The sequence below is a fragment of the Leuciscus leuciscus genome, assembly GCF_965113295.1.
Source record: "Leuciscus leuciscus genome assembly, chromosome: 4".
Lineage (NCBI taxonomy): Eukaryota > Metazoa > Chordata > Actinopteri > Cypriniformes > Leuciscidae > Leuciscus > Leuciscus leuciscus.
This window is the reverse complement of record NC_138728.1, coordinates 26613287-26633975: the sequence shown is the minus strand read 5'-3', so window position 1 is coordinate 26633975 and position 20689 is coordinate 26613287. Positions and strand designations below refer to the sequence as shown.

At 36.7% G+C, this 20689-nt stretch overlaps 2 protein-coding genes across 3 annotated transcripts in view; one reads left to right on the top strand and one right to left on the bottom strand.

Annotated features, from left to right (window-relative positions):
• Positions 1-20689, top strand: part of ptprb (protein tyrosine phosphatase receptor type b) — a 91946-nt gene that overhangs the window by 69736 nt on the left and 1521 nt on the right. The window lies entirely within an intron of this gene.
• On the bottom strand, positions 13533-19816 carry LOC309496319 (stonustoxin subunit alpha-like). The gene is made up of 5 exons (XM_082166318.1): positions 19554-19816; positions 18754-18927; positions 14884-15057; positions 14740-14786; positions 13533-14652 (listed from the first exon to the last, which is right to left on the bottom strand). The coding sequence occupies exons 1-5, from the start codon at positions 19619-19621 to the stop codon at positions 14108-14110; spliced, it is 1008 nt and encodes a 335-aa protein (XP_082022444.1). The 5' UTR covers positions 19622-19816; the 3' UTR covers positions 13533-14107.

The window sequence follows — 20689 nt, the reverse complement described above, 5'->3', positions numbered from 1 at the left end:
TGCTGTAAAATGAAAATACAATTGGTGCTATTATGAAGAAATGTGTCTAGTGGTATGTTAAACAATGGTTTGCAGCTTTCGCTCTCTCTCTCTCTCTCTCTCTCTCTCTCTCTCTCTCTCTCTCTCTCTCTGTCACACACACACACACACGCACACACGCATGCTGTAACGGTCATCAGCTGGAGTGCCCTTGAGAGCCACCTGAGGGCACTCCACATCAGACTATCATGTTTCACTCACAAACTACATCTCCCATAATTCTCTGCCTGGACTCATCAGCACTCATTATCACATTCACCTGTGTCTCATTATCTTGTTTAGCTCACCCCATATAAGCCTGGTTCACCCCATCACTCACTGCAAAGTTTTGCCTGTTGTTACACTGCATTTCTGAGCGTTTTCACTGTTGTCTATGTTCCTGGTTCTTTATATCTGCCTGTGTTCTGGTTTTTCCGTTCCTGTCTTACCCTCTGGATTTGTTTGTTTGTTTGTTTGTATGGACTGCCTGCCTGTGTATGACCCTTGCCTGGATTTTGGATTACTCTAATAAACTGCATTTAGATCCTCAACCTTCTTGTCTCGGAGCAGTTCGTAACACACGCACACAAACACACACGCACAAAACAACCCCCTCTCTCACACACAATCCTCTCTCTTTCACACTATATATCTATCTACATTATTATTATTGCTAGTGGGACTCAAAATGGCAATGAAATGACCAATTCAAGGGTTAAAAATTAGTTTTTAACATGTATAGGTATATATGGTTTGTTTCATGTATAGTTGGAGGATAGGTCAGGCTTCAGGGAGCTGCTACGCATGACCTCAGAAGAATTTGAAATTCTGCTAGGGAGAGTAGAGCCACTTATCACCTGACAGGACACCAAGATGAGGCGGGCAATTACAGCCAGGGAGAGGCTCTCCTTGACCCTCAGATTCTTGGCAACAGGTTTGTATATATAACATATGTACAGAGGCCTGTTTCAGAAAGGAGGTTAAGTGAAAACTCTGAGTATGTTAACCTTGAAATGAGGGGAAACTCTGGGTTTTCTGTTTCAGAATGGGAGGTATGTCAAACCCGAGAAAGCAGAGTAAGTCAAGCCCGTTTCTGAAAGAGAGGTAACTTATACTCAGAGTCAGTTACCATGGTAACTTACTCTGTGAACCTAACCTGGTCGGGAGCAGGTTTTCTTAGATAAACCTAGAGTTTTTCTTATGTAGTAAATGTATCTTGATTTAAGAATGTTTAGATATTTTGACTGGAAACAACAAGAGAAAAAGGCTAAGTAAGAAAAGCATTTTTTTGCAATGCAGTACATTCATTCATTGCGCATTTTTCTATATAACATCGGAGATGCAGAGCACATTAGTAAGGCCACTGTATCAGAGCAGGAAGGGAAGTGTGCCTCACTCTCACGCTCTTTCTTACCCCTTTTCCACCAAAAAATAACTGGTTTGGAACTGGTGATGGTTCAAAGTTGGTTCAACTTGCAAACCTTCTCAGAACCTGTTTGTTTTTCCACTGACTAGAGAGCCCTGTGAACGACGTCGTTACGTCACTGTGTACGTTGCCATACGTCTTAGCTTTCCCAGAAACGCTTGCGCCAACTTCAAGCATAACAATTACAATGGCGGACTACATCGTCTTTCTGCAAATGTTTCTCCTGGCTTTGCGATCCTATATTGGGGTCAGAAGAAGACGTTTAGAACACATTTGTGCTGCTCATCTGGATTACTATAGACGGAGGTTCGAGAAGAAGTTCGACAATTACCCTGCCCCCAGCCCTCCATAAGCATGACGTGGTAAAAGAACGGTTCTAGTCCAGCAAAGAGTTGGTGCCGCTTTGGAACCAATTTTCCCGGCCGAGAACCGGTTATTTGGCTGTCGAAACACAAAGAACTGGTTCGCGAGTAGGCACCGGCTCCGAACCCGCACCAGCACTGCGATGGTGGAAAAGGGGTATCTGAGAGTTTTTGTGTTGTTTCCTGGACACAAACCTGTGAGATCCATCAAAGAAGAGATTCACAGGATTGCAGGTCAGTGGTGGAGAAATCAGTTTAAATGAGGCTAATCTGATAAATGATGTTCACTTGATAACATCTTGCTGTGACCTCTGGAAGTATCCTAATAATTAGAATTTCTTTTATGATTTCAAGTGTGGTTGAATGTATTGAAGACACACATAATCCCATCATCACACCTTCCGAAAATGAACCAGATTACTGTATAGAATGGGAGGATGCCAGATGGAAGGGTAGAGATATATGCCGTAACCACCACAGCTGTTAAATGAACACAAATTATTCACAATTGATTTGGTCATTTTTATTAACTACAAATACAAAAGCAACAGTAATTATTTTCCTGTTGGATTTTAATATTCTTCCAGTATTGTGTATCTCCTCTTAATCTATCAGTGGTGGTGCAGGTCCAGCCTCTGTTGGTGGAGTAGAAGTCAAATGTTAATTTCATTAGCCTAATTAAAAAATGTAACAGGTTGGATTAGAGAACATTTAATTATGTGAAAAGAGCATTATACAACATGGAAACATGTGCGGCACATTAAAATAGACACTGAATTATATTTATTTAAGTCATGTAGCCTACAGCCATGAACCTTTTATGATTAAAGATTTAACTGATTGAATTATGGTTTTAATGTACTTTTTTTTTTTGGGGGGGGGGGATACCATGAAAATGAGTATTAGTTCAATAACTTAATTTCTATCAGTTTTCACCTGATAATATAACAGTGATTGAGAATTATACTTGTGTATTGACTCGGAAGTATGCAGACGTCTTTTTGTCGGGTGCTGTTGCCGTGGTTAATCGTAATTTCGGAGCTCCATTGATCATGGCTTTTCATAGTCATGGTGCACGCACTTAACTCAGAGTCAACCTACTCAGAGTAGATTAAACTAACTCAATTCAGATGTTCTGAAACCAAAAACTCAGAGTTTCCCATCTCAGGGTAAATCAACTCAGAGTTCAAGTTTTAACTCAGAGTTGGTTGAACCTCCTTATTGAAACAGGCCCCAGGTCTGTCTCTTATGTTTTCATTTTGCAGTAATGTTAACTTTCTGTTGAAGTCGAAACCTACAAATCACTGAGTTTTCAGTACAGAATTGTGGCCATATAGTGAAAGACACGTGTGCAGCCCTACATGTCCTGAAAGATGATTTTCTAAAGGTTAGACATCCTTAATACTGTTATCATAAGTATCACAACAGGAAACATTCTGACATGCAGTACTGTATGTACAAATATGATAAAATAAATAAATAGTTTTGTTTGTCTTTATGAACTATGCAAGATATTATGCTTGACTGGGGAGAATTGATTGAACAATTTAGTTACTGCTGAAATGGTAAAAATGTGTATACGTGTGTGTGTGTGTGGTGGTGGGGGGGAGGTGACTTGAATTAATATATTTAGAAATTCAGCACAATGCTTTTATATTTGCAGGCACCAAAATCAGAGGAGGAAAGGCGTGCAATTGCCAATAACTTTATGGAGAAATGGCAGTTTCCACATTGTCTAGGTGCCCTTGATGGCAAACACATTCATATCCAGCCCCCAGCCCACAGTGGGAGCATGTGGCATAACTATAAAGGCAGATTTTCTGTTCTCATGATGGCAGCTGTAGATGCCAATTTTAACTTAATTTATATTAGTGTTGGTACTCAGGGCAGGGTCTCGGATGCTGGGCTTTTTGCCCATTCTGACCTGAAGAAAGCACTGGACCAGGGTCTCCTGAATGTTCCTCCTCCAGAAAAGCTTCCCGGTTCTCATATTGTGCTACCCATACGTTTGTGGCGGATGAGGCGTATCCTCTGAGAACAGACCTGATGAAACCCTACCCCTTCTGGGACAGCTGGACATTCTGGGACATTCTCACCAATAGGTTTAGAGTGTCCGCTCCACAATCCTCCTACACCCAGAGAGTGTCACTAAGATCACCCAACTTTCTCTGTGATCGTCGTTCAGAGGCCTACATGACTCCAGCACTGGCAGACTGGGAGGATGCAGGCCACAGAGTCAACGAGGGGGCATGGAGGAGAGATGGTCTGGGGGCCATGCAATGTGTGCCAGCTGCAAGGTCACGGAACCCTAGCCTAGTTGCTAAGCAGCAGCGTGACCTCCTTAAAGATTACTTTGTGCCAGGTGCCATGGCAAGAAAAATACATTTAGGCAATGGACAAAAAGAAGTGTTTCCTAGTTGTAGTTTAGTGACTTATGTAATGTACACAGTTAACAAATTACATTATTTTTATTTTATTTTCCTGTTGATTGAATTGTTGGTTGTGATCTAAAACACTACTATTTGATTCTGCTGTCCTGTATTTTGATGAGATTTTATATTTTTATTTAAGGTCTTATAGCTTAATTTATTATAATTTTTTTTTTTAATAAAGACAGCATTCATGATCAGGTTTCAGTTGTTTATTCAAGTATTTTCAACATAAAAAAGGATTAAAGTGCCAAATGAACATTTGAAAACATCCATACAACTCAACTTTCATTTTGACTCTCACAACAGTTTTAACAGCAATGTATAATGACATATTATTATACATTACAAGAGTTAAGTAACCAATAAATAAATAAATAATGTGGATTATTCCAATCCAAACGAATGGCATGCATCTGGAGGGGCAAGAACAGAAGCTAACTGCTGTAACAGGTTGAGTTTTTGTTGCATGAATTGCTCCTGACCTGCTTTGCAAGTTAGTCTGCCATTTTTCTCAGCATGTTAATGTGTGATATGTGTGTGTGCATTGCACACTGATTCTGATGTTATCCGAAAATCATCTATTTAGTTTATGAAAAATGTCTAAACCCATCCTGAGGTGCGTTTCCCAAAAGCATCGTTAACCAAATATGTTCGCAATTTCCGTCGATATCAGCATAGTTCAACGAGTCAGTGTTTACTATGGAATTATTTTTGTGCCAATAATAATGAACGTAGCTTTTCAAGAAACTAATGAAAATATAAATTGAAACTGAATAAAATATCTTTGAAACTGAAAAAGAATAAATCGCAGGCAAATTTTTTTACTTCGTTTTTAATACACTGCATGTTTTGCTAACTATTTCTCATATTTCAATCGCTGATCTGAACTTACAAACGCGCTTCCAGAGTTTTCGTTTACGCTTCCAGAGTTTTCGTTTACGCTTCCAGAGTTTTCGTTCGCCATTCTGACACATTTCTCTCGTGGGGGCGGGGCAAGTGGCAGTGTGTTCTCATTGGCTACTGAGGTTTTGACTGACAGCTTCTTCACCTGGAAGTGAAGACAGTGTTGTGTTTACATGTATGGATGTGAGCGTCTGTAATCGCAGCTTTCTATTTCATTTTAGTGATATTAAGTTAGGTTTGTTTTTTTATTTGATCTGTATTTACCTGCTGCTACTACTTTGTCGACGGAAGCTTTTAGGAGCACAAGAGATCTATTCAGTCTATTCAGGTGTAATTGTACATTAAAGTACTGTATATAATACTTAAAGGGGTCATATAATGTCATTTTTGTACAAGCTAATATGATTCTTTAGGGTCTAAATTAAAAGTTTGTAATATACTTTAATTAAAAATTCTCATTAGTATTGTAAGAAAACACTAATTTTACCTGGTCAAAAACAGCTCTGTTTTCAGCACGCCAAAGTGCATGTGTCTTTAAATGATAATGAGCTTTGCTCACTCCGCCCCTCTGTTCTGTGCATACACTGTTTGTAACACAATAACCATAACGCGTTGTTCATTATAAACATGGGATTATGAATTATATTGAGAACGTCATACATAGAAAACATGCTGTAATGTACCCTGAGTGTAAAAATAGCCGCATTCATCGTGAAGCGTGCAAGCGATTTGCAAAGATTAATATAAAGGTCAATAAAATGTTACACTCACTTCAGTTCTTCTGGAGGTGCAGCAGGAACACGAATAGTTGGTACTGATCCTTTTTTCAGGAGCAGCTTCTTAGCAAATAACCAGCTTTACTGACCCTCATTTGTAAAGCAGTCTGGTGTGTGAAATGATTCGCGCAAACATGAAAGCATTGACGTTGATCGTGAGTAATATTCCCTTCGAAAACAAACTCAGCCACTGCGTCTTCAGCTGTACGGATTTAGGAACATCAACATGACTGCTGTGTTCTAGAACAGGGGCCTGTTTCAATAAGGAGGTTCAACCAACTCTGAGTTAAAACTTGAACTCTGAGTTGACTTACCCTGAGATGGGAAACTCTGAGTGTTTGGTTTCAGAACAGCTGAAATTAGTTAGTTCAATCAACTCTGAGTTGACTGACTCTGAGTTAAGCGCGTGCACCACAACTATAAAAAGCCATTATCAATGGAGCGCAGATATTATGAGTCACCATGGCAACAGCGCCAGACAAAAAGAGGTCTTCATATTTCTCACCAGCAGAACTGGATGTGCTTCTGCAAGCATATGGAGAGTACGAACATTATTTCGTTTATAAGTTATAAGTTTACATTTTAATTACTGTTATACAGTGATAGGTGTAATTAATTACCAAGTAATCTAAATACTGTAATTTAATTAAAGGGATTACTCTTAATTCTTCTGTAATTTAAAGTTAAATCTGATGTAATTGTATTAGACTATACAACAATTCTGTATAGGCTATTTAACATACATTTTTAAAAGTTATATTTTTTAATGTAACCTTCTCCCTCTACACACTTTGGTCAATTCAAGAATAATTCATGCAATTGTATTTTGTTTATTTGAAAGCATTAAAAGTGCAGTTTCGTGTCTCTCCTTGTATTGTTCAAGTGTTTAAGGTTGGCATGGGATTTAGTAATTAGTAATAAGTAGACCAATAATTTCTAAAGATAGTCATTATTACATTAATCTAATTACACTGTTGAAGATGTCATTTGTAGTTAGTAATACAAGTAACTTACCCAACTGTTATAATATCAGAGGTGAAACTGGAAGAACATTATGTTATTCAACCTAATTAAAAAAAAAAAAAATATGTAGGTGCAATCCTGCAGGCATTAAAAGAACATGGCAGCAGATGAAAATTAAATATAAAAACATAATTCAGTCAAGTAGGCTTGAGCATATCATAGGTGTAGGCTACCTGACTTTACAAACATTTGAGATATTAAATAACTAAAGCATCCAGTGTCTAGCAGTGCAGCAGCATTTTTGGCTGAGGGAATTCCTGGACGGACTTCAGAGCCAGTCCCAAAGATCCAAGGGCCTTCATAAAATGTAAGAGGTTTACATATGTGTTATTATTTTTTATATAGGCTATTTTTGATATTTCCATTTATTTTACTTTGGGTTAGGATTTTTGTTGGTCCCAATAGACTCTGATGGTAATATCTGTATTTTGGAGCCTCCTGTCCCAACAGAACCCCAGGCAGTTGTAAGTCGCCTACTCAATACACCAGAAATTATGACAAATAGTGTTATAAAGTTATACTCGACCAAATCCTCATCACATGGGGATAACTAGTTTCTGCTGCCACAGTGAGGCCTACAGAGGTAATGTTAACATTATGTGTCTACACATCAAACAATCTACACATTCAGATTTTTTCACATTTTTATGTGGAGTAGCCTATAGAATCTAAGTTTAAATTTAAGTATAAACGGGTATTCTTATCTCTCCCCCGCCCCCCAGAGTGTGGAAGAACAGCAGGAGGACGGTCCATCAACTTCTGGTGCACAGATGAACACAGTTCAGTGATTTTCAGTAAATGCCACAGTTTAATTCTGTAGAATTTGTTTAGAACTACATTATGTAACTCTAATCTACTACTGTATTATCAGTTGCCAGTTAAGGAGTTTTATAGACTTAATCTTATAAAAAAACAACAAAAAAACAGCAGTAAAAATAGCAATATTTTATTTATTAATAAAAGATTAATTTTATTAATAAAAATGTACTGAAAGAATGAATGAGGTGTTTAAACACCACTTCCTCTTTAAAAAGGGGAGGAGACCGAAAGAAACTCTGGGTTTACTGAAGAAAACCTGCTCCCGACCAGGTTAGGTTCACAGAGTAAGTTACCATGGTAACTGACTCTGAGTATAAGTTACCTCTCTTTCAGAAACGGGCTTGACTTACTCTGCTTTCTCAGGTTTAACATACCTCCCATTCTGAAACAGAAAACTCAGAGTTTCCCTCATTTCAGGGTTAACATACTCAGAGTTTTCACTTAACCTCCTTTCTGAAACAGGCCCCAGAACACCACAATCAATAACTTAGACGCCATTCTACTCAGTGCTCCAGCTATCAACACTGAACACGCTGGTCGGCGCGGGCTATGATGATTGACAGCTCGCTCACGAGGGCGCGAGGGCGGGTCTGTGTTGAAACGCTCCTGTCAATCAACCATCGTGGGAGGGGCGTCGATATTGTGACGTCACAAAATCGAACAGCTTGACTTGAGATGGGAGGAAACATATAAGAAGATTAAAAAAAAAACACTGGATGGATTTTTATCATTTTATGATGGTTGTGTACAGGCACTGCCAACACACATTTCAGTACAATCAACTTGTAAAAGTGCATGTACCATTATATGACCCCTCAAAAATATTGTAGTGTCCAATGTTTTCGGAGAATATTTGTTTATTCCTGATGATTCTTTTCCATGTTAGGCTCTGAATAGGTTGAGCTGTCACAATTTAAAGAGAATACTAGCAGGGTCATTCTATGAAAATGTCCATTTTCCTGTCCCTAGCCTTCACAGAAATATTACACTTAAAAAAACACTTTAGGGTTACAATTTCTTTACATTTTAAAATAAAACAATATGTTATTTGAACAATTACACCTTCTTGAGCCATCAATGTGGCAATATTAGATTTTTTATTAATTATACAGAATTCCAAGCACCACAGAAGTACTCGTCCCCACAGTCATGTGCAGAGGGAAAATGCTTTATTTTGAGGTCAATAACAGATTTTTACACCATTTAAAATACAATAATGTATACATAACTATCAAATATATTATGTAAATGATATATATATAAAAAAATGGCGAATAAATATTATAAAATTTATAATGAAAGTAGTGGTCCCCTGGAGTTGTGTCACTGGTGTTACCGTTAAACAAAAATCTCTTATTTTGAAATAAAAATCCCACTGATGACTTCACTTGACTTCCTTCTTCCAATTTCCTGAATATCTATGAAGAAAAACCCATGGTAGATCCACTGTCTCTTTTCAGTTATCAGAAATCTTCTCATTTATCTCATGATTTCATATGAAGCTTTTAGCTGAAGTCACTGGTATGACCTACTTTACTGTTAGGTAATTGTAAATGGGTTAAACTACTTAATGTAGTTAGTAATGATTGACAACATGTGGTTTGTTACCTTGCAGCAACCATTTTGTAAAATGAATTTTTCATGAAAATTGTCACTGGTGTTACTGTCACTGGTGTCACCTTCTTATGGGTAACACCAGTGACTCCCATTTATAGATAAACTTTATTCAAAGCTATTCATTTAGATTATATGCCAAATGTAACAATTTAGTTTCATCTGCTTAATTATAGTTGAAGAATAATGATCTTTGGTCTTATGTGTGTCATTGGTGATTCATTGTGTCACTGGTGTTACTGTCTTTAAATGCAATGTCACATGTGACATAGTAATATTGTTACATCCATTTAATTCTGCTACACTCAAAAGTTAAGATTTAAAGGATTGCATCATTACTTGATTTTAACTGGTTTTCAAATATTTGTATTGTTATAGCAAATAGATGGTAGCGCAGATGAACTAACCTCATTCAAGCACACTTTAAACAAACCTGATTAAAATAAATAAAACATAATCTCCTTATTTGTTGCATCATTATTATTTTTCGGAAACTCGGTCTACATGTGCTGAAGAACATTAGAAATAATATTTCATAACCTTTCATATTGCCAAAGAAGTAAGGTAACACCAGTGAAAAAAAAAAAAAAAGGTACATGCGGTCTTTAAATAAATGTACAAAAAATATAAAAAATCATTAAGCTGTCATTTATACGTATTCATAAAGTCAAAGGGTAGTCTAATAATGTGATGTAAGTTTAAATGTTAGAAAAATAAATACATTTTAAGACATCTTGCCATACCAAAAGTGGACGTTTCTGTAGAATGACCCAGCAAACGTGTGTGATATATTCAGCCGTCAAGAAAGTCTCACTTCAACCAGGTAATCAAGGTTGGCAGCCATGGCCATCACACTACTCATTGCTAGCATGATATACATTTACACCATCAAAATGAATGATCACTTAACCCTTTCACGCATAGTGGTCACTACAGTGGACAGCTATTAAAAAAGCATTTTCTTGAATTTGCACGGGTTTTTATGGCAAAGTTGCACATCAATCTCTTCATTGGACCCTGGTGCATCATCCTATAAATTGCAATCAAGTGGCAAGCCTTTGTGTTTCGATTTTTTCCCCCTCCAAACCAAGATGGCCAAGGGTCAGTCAGACATGCCAAGTTGCTCCAGAATATCCACCCATTCCTTCTATCCTAGGAGACTCTTGTAGGTAAAAAAAATATTGCAGCATAAAGCAATATCTAATGAGTCATATCACAGTAAAATTTTCCAAGTTTTGATTTTAGATTGAGAGAAAACTCTGATTAATCACATGTCCACTGTAGTGGACGTCATGCATGCAATGGCTATATTTCAGATACAATTCATAATTATAATGTGAATATTGTTTTTGAAATTTAAAACTTAAAAACTTAATATGCATTGACTTTTTCTACTGTAAATAAATGTATTTGTATTATTAGAATGTAATTTTCATTGACATCGAAAAAAGTCATGTGATTACATAATGTATGACACTTGTAATGCATTACTTTACTTGTTAGATCAAAAAGTAATCTGATTTTATAATGCATGTTATTGTAATGCATTTTTTACTCATAACATCAAAAAGTAATCTGATTACATAATGCATGTTACTTGTAATGCGTTTCCTTTCTCATAACATCAAAAAGTAATCTGATTATGTAATGTGCGTTATTGTAATGTGTTTTTTTACTCATAACATCAAAAAGTAATCTGATTACGTAATGCATGTTACTTGTAATGCGTTTCTTTACTCGTTACATCAAAAAGTAATCTGATTAGGTAATGCATATTACTTGTAGTTAATTACTTGTTAGATCAAAAAGTAATCTGATTAGGTAATGCATGTTACTTGTAACACATTACTTTACTTGTAACATCAAAAAAGTAATCTGAATGCGTTATGCATGTTACTTGTAATGCGTTACCCCCAACACTGATCATTTCAGATGAGATTGAAAAAACGTATCGCTAGGTTTTCTCAGAGGAGGGCTATGATAGAAATGTGCATGTCCATCTTGAACATAATCAGAATTATCAGCTAATAAGGGTAAATCTCCATACTCTGGTACACTGGAGGGAGCATCTGAGTGGTTTCCACAGTTGTACCTTGACAGGCTGTAGAAAATTCTGATGGAATCACGTCCTCATGTTCTGATATCAAAGATACGCAAAGTGCAACTTGTATGAAGTTGTATGAAGCCATTGCAATATTTTGCATTTATATTTTTTGTATATATTTTATAGTTTTCACATTATTTGATATAATTGCATTGATTAGTTTGTTAAATTCACATACTTTATCTGTTTGATTATTGTCTTATATTTAATACAGTATATCTTCAGTTTAAACCAACCGCATGCTGTCCACTCAAGTGGACATCTGAAGATCTCTTTGAAAAATTTGTAAAAAAATAAAATAAAAATCAATTCTTGTTTTTCATGCCCTAAGAGCAATAAAAACACATAGGAAAAAAATCCTGACTGAGGGTATCATAATTCATGCATGAAAGGGTTTTAAATAAGAGGAATTTAAACAATATGAAAATTACAATCGTGGCCTTCTGTCAGATACAGACCTCAAGGGGCATTTCATTACATATGTCACACAAAGAATGTTCTTGTTGCCATTTTTTATTGATAATTGTATTTAGTTATTTCATTTAATTAACACTATCTTCTAACATTTAAAATTGTAAATATATTTTAACAATCATCAACCGTTTCAATGGTGACTTATATAACCAGTTAAATGAATGTAATTGAAAATATGAAATCAAATAAATGTACATTCTTCATTGTCACTAAAGCATAAACACAAGTATCAGAGTGAAAGTATTGGATGCAGTTATGTTGTGACAGGAAAGACCAGAATCCACAAAACATTAACTGCATAATATACATGTAATGCACAGTATTCTCATGATATACATTACTATACAAAATGCACAATTACAAATACATATTTATAATTCATATACATTTTAAATGTTGCAATGATTCTTTGAGCAGTTCCTGTTGCAGTACAATTAACAAAGCAGTAAATGGATACAAGCAGTACAAGGATAGTCCACCCAAAAAATGAGAATTCTCTCATCATTTACTCACCTTCATGCCATCCCAGATGTATATGACTTTCGTCTTCACATAAACATAGACAAAGATTTTTAAGGAAATAATCCATCTCTGTGAGTCCATATAATACAAGTGGATTGTAACCCATGTACGTAAGACAGTTGGTCGGAAGTGATTTTTAATAGTTAAATGCCCAGGCAAAAAGATATGCCTTTAATTTAAGTTTAAACTCATGTACGGAAGATGGGGATCTCAGAGGTAGACTGTTCCATTGCCTAGGTACAGCAACTGCAAAAGCACGGTCACCTCTCGACTTTAACCTTGATCTTGGATAGGACAGAGTATTATTGTATGTGGACCACAAGTATCTGACCGGCATATTCAAGTTTAAAATTTCAGAAAAATAAGAAGGCGCCAAGCCATTTAGGGTTTTAAAAACAGCTAAAATCAACTATATAACGCACTGGCAACAAATTAAAAGTCATTAAAATTGGAGTAATATGTTCTCATTTACGAGCCCCAGTTAAAAATTCTGGTTAAAATTTTTAATCATAGAGGCCTGGGATATTCCAATCTATGAGGAATTACAATAATTCAAAACGAAGGTATATATAAGTCTTTGAAGATCTTTAAGAATAGGAAGGAATTTACTCTGGACAGAAGTTTAAATTGAAAAAAGCTCGACTTAACTACTGTACTAATGTGTTTGTCAAACTTAAGGGAGCTATACAAATTTTAATTGTAGGAATTCAAATCTCCACAGTTAAAAAAATTTCTTTACCCACAGAGGGCCCGATATAATGCATTATTTGAAAGATAAATCAGCTTGTGTGTAGATAAAACAGGCCTTCACATTTACTTCAGTTTATTTGCATGTGTTAAAGATACACCAATCAGGCAAAACATTATGGCCACCTTCCTAATATTGTGTTGGTCCCCCTTTTGCTGCCAAAACAGCCCTGACCTGGATTTTATCATCTCACTCTTAAAACTCATTCTTTCTGCAACTCGTATGAATGTGTGTGTGTGTGTGTGTGTGTGTGTGTGTGTGTGTGTGTGTGTGTGTGTGTGTGTGTGTGTGTGTGTGTGTGTGTGTGTGTGTGTGTGTGTGTGTGTGTGTGTGTGTGTGCGTGTGTTTGTGTTAGATATTAGTTTTGTGTTAGAATAATCAATAAAGTCTTGTTTGTAATTTAAAGATAAGTGTTCTTGTGTTATGTGCTTACGAATTTAATGTCTTAAACTGCTGATCTAAGTTACATTGCTATTAAATAGTGTTTTCACTAGTTTGGATATTTATATCCGCTGCAGAGCTGATAGTTACGGCCCGCTCAAATGAACGCTGGATGAGTCATTTGCTCGGCCGTATAAGTGGTTCTTTCAAAATTCCCTATAAATTCATTAATAATTCCCTTTGAGCTAAGCTTCCTGCTGCCATGTATTCCCCTGGTAAGCGACGCACACGTACCCGGCCATCCACGTGATGTAAAAGAAAACGTGATTCATCAGACCAGGCCACCTTCCTCCATTGCTCCGTGGTTCAGTTCTTATGCTCACTTGCCAACTGTTGTCACTTTCGGCGGTGGACAGAGTTTGACACTTGCTGCCTAATATATCCCTGTCAGTGGTCATAATGTAATGCCTGATCGGTATATATAAAGTGAGAGGGTATCTTTCAGTCAGGTGTGTGTGCATAGAGATACTGAGGAGTTCAAACGATAAACTCCAAAACCAGCATAAAGAGACTCCGTGAATATAGAGGTGAATGTGTGCAAGTGTGTGAGCGCGTGTGTGTCAGAGACGGTGTAGAAGGACAGAGTGCCGGCCGGCCAGTCCACATACACTCCAATTCTCTTAGAGGAGCATGAAGGGACACGAATGACAGTTTCCTTATTATCATGACAGGCAATGAAAGCGTCAGAACAGATCAGACTCCAAGAGTTTCTATTGTTTCTATTGTATCCAAACTCAGAGAATTCATTCCATCCTTTCCTGGTGATTCCTTTATATGTCACTGCTATAACAGCATATCCATTCCATTCAGCCTCCCAGTAACAGCGTCCATTCAGACTCTCTCTACACAGAACCTGAGGCCACCCATCAAATCTTTCTGGCAGATCAGGGTATAACTGGTTTTTTTCCACATTTGTCACCTTTCTGTTCTCATCAGACAGAATTAGACGAATGTTTGCCGTGTTTGGATCCAGAGTGAGATTACAGGCATCTGAACACAAGAAGAGAGAACATTTACAGAACAATACAACACAACAACAACCACTAAAGGTGTATGTGTGTTTGTGCGTAGACATACATTTCTGTAGTCCTGCTGTAATCCTGAAATCTCCTTTATGATCCACACTATAAAACATACACAGTCACAGTCTGCCCATTAGATTCAATCAGTAAACACATACATATGCACACAAAGTACTGTGACTATTCCTGCTCAACATACTTGAGTTTGTCCAGTGCGTATTTTTGATGGTCCCGTATATCGGATAGTAGCTTGACTCCTGATTCTCCTGGGTGATTATAGCTCAGATCCAGCTCTCTCAGGTGTGAGGGGTTTGAACTCAGAGCTGAAGACACATAACGGCAGCCTTCCTCTGTCACCATACAGCCAGACAATCTACATACACACACACAGCAACAGTTCACATGACATTAGTTTGGCAATCAGACATCACACAGCAACCTGTGCAGTTCACTCAGCTGCAGACATTGTGTTTTTCCTCAACCCATGTTTTTGCTCCTTGAGTTCCTTGTGAAAATATCACTTCATTCACTGTATACTTTGTCTGACTGATGCTGTGGGATAAAACCACTGATCTAGGATACTGGCAATGTTCCCTCTAAGCTTCGCACTTCTGATGCCGTTGCCGTGCAGAAAGAATAAAATACTGCGCAGAGGACAGATGTGAAATGTGAGGGGAAATCCATTTGATTGTATTGAGAAATAATTGCAGTGCTCTGGTCAGTCGCTATAAAGTTAGCGTCGCTATAGACCTTATGCGCCAGAGAAACAAGGCTGCCGCCATCTTAGAATATTGTCTTTTAACTTCCGTTTTGCGGTCGCTCTGTATATTTCTATGGCATTGCTGTCCAGGAGTAATTAGCTTTTGAAGTGTATTTACTTAATGTAAAGTTAACGAAAGTTATTATGAGGACTGTAATGTTTAAAGCAGATGACTAAACAAATGTCAGTCGACCGGGAAGATTTTAAAACGAGCCGTTCATTAATAAACACGCAAAATCGCTGTGAAAATACAGACCGGAAGTCAAAAGACAACGAGCGCAGCACTGAAAAGGGGCGGGGCTACATAAGGTCTATAGAGTAAGAATAAAATAGTCCAAGTGACTATAGTGGCTCAACCTTAAGTTTATCAAGCGACGAGAATACTTTTTGTGCGCTAAAAACAAACAAAAATAACGACTTTATTCAACTATTCATTTTCTTCTGTGTGGGCCTCTGAGTGAGTTCACATAGTGTAACAGCGCAGCGTTTCTGGGTTGTACGTCAGAACGTAGGTCATGTGTGTGACGCTGAAATGAAAATGAAAGTCGTTATTTTTGTGTGGTTTTTTTGCGCACAAATAGTATTCTCGTGGCTTGATAAACTTAAGGTTGAGCCACTGTAGTCTCTTGGACTATTTTAACGATGTCTTTACTAACTTTTCTGGGCTGGCAGATGCAATTACATAGAAGCCTATAAAGGAGTGAGCCAGCTCTCAGATTTCATGAAAAATATCTTAATTTGTGTTCCGAAGATGAACGAAAGTCTTACAGGGTTGGAACAACATGAGGGTGAGTAATTACTGAAAAATTTTCATTTTTGGGTGAACTAACCCTTTAAACAGATTTGTGTGTGTGGGGTGTGGGGGTGAGGGATGATTAGATGACCATAAAAGAGTTCACATTCACTTTTCTTGAAAATATTTAGCTATTGGATCTATTTAAATGCTTCAGTTTGTTTTCATATTATAAAATTATTTCATATTACATTATATTATATTATACCTATATTATGCCTATATTTTATTATATTATAAGCCTAATAAAGAATTGATCTCACAAGGGGATTGTTTAGGGCTCCTTGTCAAAACCCCTGATAAAGAAAATATTGTAAATTCATAAGCAATAAATCAATCAAACTATCGTTTAATGCTGCCTGTAGCCAGAGTAAGAACCGGTGTACAAGACTGTACAAAAACACTTTATGATTGCCCCAAACCATGTCAGTGTTACTGCTTAATTTTTGTCATGCTATATTATATTATTGTAAAGAATTTAACTTTCCTGTGCGAGATTTTTTAATGATTTTAAATAGAATTTCTTGGTAAAGACTGGTACAGTTAACACAGCACTGTAAAAAAAAAAAAAAAAAAAAACTCAGATATGTGAATGTGCTTCATTAAGTGAATTCTTCATTAAAAAAATATGATTTAAAACCACTACGTTACATCAAGGGTCAAGTAAAATAGAAATGGCAAATTGAAGTTAAAAGTTACAACTGCATGATGAAACCATGTGTGTGTGTGTGTGTGTGTGTGTGTGTGTGTGTGTGTGTGTGTGTGTGTGTGTGTGTGTGTGTGTGTGTGTGTGTGTGTGTGTGTGTGTGTGTGTGTGTGTATACGTATGCTGTATAGGCCTGCTATAAACAAAGTTTTTGCTCAGGTGGCAAAAAATGTCCACCCAATAGAGAAAATATTTGCTCATAAAGAAAAAAAAAATTAGAGGGAACATTGGATACTGGTATTGGTATAATATCAATATCAGTATCATTAACCAGTAAGAAAGTATGTTTAAATCATTAAAAATGATTAAAAAGCCCAAACAAATGTTTTAAGTAAAAGAGCAAACTCAGCAACCTGGCAATGACATTTCAAACACCAAACAGTGTTGGGGTAGTTACTCAAAAAAAGTAATTAGTTACTAGTTAATAGTTACTTCTGTAAATTGTAATGAGATTACTTTACTAGTTACTGCATTTGAAAAGTAACTTCACTACTTATTACTTTACTTTCCCATTTCTTAATTTACCCTGTAGATACGGACAAACATCATAGCCCTATCATCACTTAGCCTGTCCGCATAGTGTTTATAAATGTAGCCTATACAAAATGGCATGTAAAACCATATGAAAGAACAATATCCATGTCTGCACAAAGAAATATGCCTCACTGTAAAATCCACAAACAACTGGATAAAGGACAAATGTCCGCGGTGGTAGACACATAATCAGGGCTGGACTGGGACAAAAAAAATCGGCCCTGGCATTTTGGCCATAATAATAATAGCACACTAATAGACATATATTGTAAAACAAATGCACTGAAAAATAAAGGAAACTTTCACAATTAGTTTTGTACTAATTTCTATACTTGAAAGAGATATAAGCACATGATCTTTTATTTTGACGGAAACTGCATCAAGCTTTTATTTTGGCGGAAAACATGGTTTACAAACGCGTCTCATTAAATGTATAGTAAATTACGGTAATCGTCAACTATGCAGATGTGGAAATAATGCGTTACTGGGTAATGGGTTCCTACACTCATGACAAAGCCTATAAGTGTTTTGAAAGTAACTGTTAGTTCTGCTTACCACAGGCTCTACACTTTCTCATCTCTGTCCTGATCCTCCTCACTATCTTCATCATCAGCCACTGGAGCTGATGAAGGTCCTGCTGCTGCAGAAAACATTTTTACACATTTTACAGCGTCTGCTTGAAGGGTCTGTGTCTATTTTTCACGCTATTTCTCTGCACATTCCTTGCGACAAAAAAACAGAAAAAGAAAAAAAGTATGAGGCCCAAAAGGCACGTCAGCCCACTGGGAATCTCCCGGTAGTCCCGATGGCCAGTACTTGCTGCCTGGGCATAGAGTGCATTTCACGCGAATATTTTTGTCCTTTCGAGCAGTAAACTGAAAGTAATGTACTATCGCCACTGGCCGAAACCCCCCTGTCTCCGTCTCCATTTCCCGCTCCCCTTCGCACCAGCAGCTACGTCACTCAAATCGATCTCTATGACAACGGTGCAAGCACACACACACACACACACACACAGGCATGCACGCACCACTTAAACAGATCAGAGCTTTACACGCAGGCAAGCACGGCTTGAGTAACGCAGGAAAGCGCGTTCCTATAGTCTAGTAAAGTAGTGTAGTTACCGATATTTTTAGTGTAATGCGTTACTTTATTTCGTTACCCAAAAAAGTAATATCGTTACTGTAATCCGTTACTTTGTAACTCGTTACCCCCAACACTGACACCAAATATGTCAAGAGAAGGACTAAAGTGACATGTTTGATCAATCTGATACCTCAGTATGTTCAGTTGACAATGTGATCTTTTCAGTCCTTCAGAGAGCAGCTTCACTCCCAAATCCTGCAGATCATTGTTACTCAGGTCCAGCTCTTTTAGACAAGAATTTGATGACTGTATAGCTGAAGACAAACTTTCACAGCACTGGCTGGTGAGATTACAGATGACCAGTCTAAAACAAAAATAAATCAGGAAGTATTTAATTTCTGTCACAACACCCATTTAATGACTTAGGTAGCCAACCCTGCTTTTGAAGAGCTAACGTCCTCAGTTTAGCTCCATACTAATAAAACACACCTGAACTAGCTAATCAAGGTGTTGCGGGTTACTTCAAAATAACAGGCAGATGTATTGGAGCAGGGTTGGAACTGAAGTCTCAAGGAAAATAGCTCTCCAGGAGCAGGGATGGCAATCCCTGACTTAAGGCTAGCCCACACTAAAGTATTTTTACAACCAACAATGATGATAAAAAAAAAAAAAAAACATTACAATAAAAAAAAATCATATATTTAACAGTTTTGTTCCTATGGTGTGTGGAGTGCCGCAATGTGACCAAGGCAGCATATCACACACTAACATATTCCACAGGAAATCTAGCAAAATCTCTCGTGGCAAATGTGACTTTAGAGTAAACAAACAGGGCAGGCGACGGGCAAGAAGAAGTGGCAATAATAGTGATTGGACTGCTTTTTACAGATAACTAATGAGTAACATTATTAAAACAATGATTGAAAATGACAAAACACTTATTCATTCATATACTTGAACACAGTGAATAAGTGAATGTGAAAATCGAACCTTAGTAAATTCAGTTGAGAGTGTGATCTTTTTAATCCATCAGACAGCAGCTTGACTCCTGAATCCATCAGGTCATTGTTGCTTAGGTCCAGCTCTGTCAGATGGGAGTTTGATGATTGTAGAACTGAAGCCAAACTTTCACAACCCTGACCAGTCACTGTGCAGCCTGCCAATCTGAATAAAACAATAGAAGGATTGAGTAGTTAAAACATGTTAATACACCCATTAAATGACAAGACTCAATCTGATGAACTTTAACAGCTACAGGCCATAGATAACCAAAAAAAGATATGTACAGTCATATATATATATATATATATATATATATATATATATACACACACACATATATATATATATATATATATATATATATATATATATATATATATATATATACACATATATATATACACACACATCATGGGAGTAACGGTACACAAAAATCACAGTTCGGCACGTACTTCAGTTTTAGTACAGCAGGTACTGTACTTTTTTTTTTTAACAACTTTTTTTATTGTTGTTTACTGAATAAATTAACATGTTAAAATAATTTAACATAATTTGAAAAACTCAGTAAATACTCTTCAGCATTAGCAAAGTTAGCAACAGTCTCATGTAGGCACAGCATGCAGCATAAGTTTTGATTTTAGTTGAAACATGGAGGAAAGCAGTGAGAGGTTTTACAACCTCTACAACCGAGTGCTGAGTGGAATTATAAGAATTAATTATATGAATGTATCTCTCAAGGGAACCTTAATAGCTACAGAGCTAAATTTCATCTGCAGTTCCTAAGCAGGAGAAACTAAAACACATAAAAATATAGTAATAATAATATAGTACAAAAAAATACTTACAAAAACATTACCCTATGATGAATATTACATCTAAAATAAACAGGAAAATAAATAAATTGTGTGAAAGTAGAACACTGTCTGTTGTTGTTTGGTATAATGTTCTAGTTATTAACAGAGCTCTTACAGAAAAAAACTGAATAACCAAAATCAGTAGCTCTAAAATGTGCATAGAATGGAAAAACTATGCTTCTGTTGAAAGATGACTACGTATAAATTAGAAATTTCTAAGATGAGGTGTCACTGCACAAACAATTTTTTTAACATGCTTTTCGAATATCA

What these genes read in the sequence shown, in the direction of transcription:
- LOC309496319 (XM_082166318.1), bottom strand. Translation starts at nt 19,621, where the DNA reads ATGGATTCAGGAGTCAAGCTGCTGTCTGATGGATTAAAAAGATCACAC. An exon ending in TCTCAACTGAATTTACTAAG is followed by an intron (nt 18,928 to 19,553) that starts GTTCGATTTTCA and finishes TTTTTGTTTTAG; the next exon opens with ACTGGTCATCTGTAATCTCA. An exon ending in TACAGCAGGACTACAGAAAT is followed by an intron (nt 14,653 to 14,739) that starts GTATGTCTACGC and finishes TCTTGTGTTCAG; the next exon opens with ATGCCTGTAATCTCACTCTG.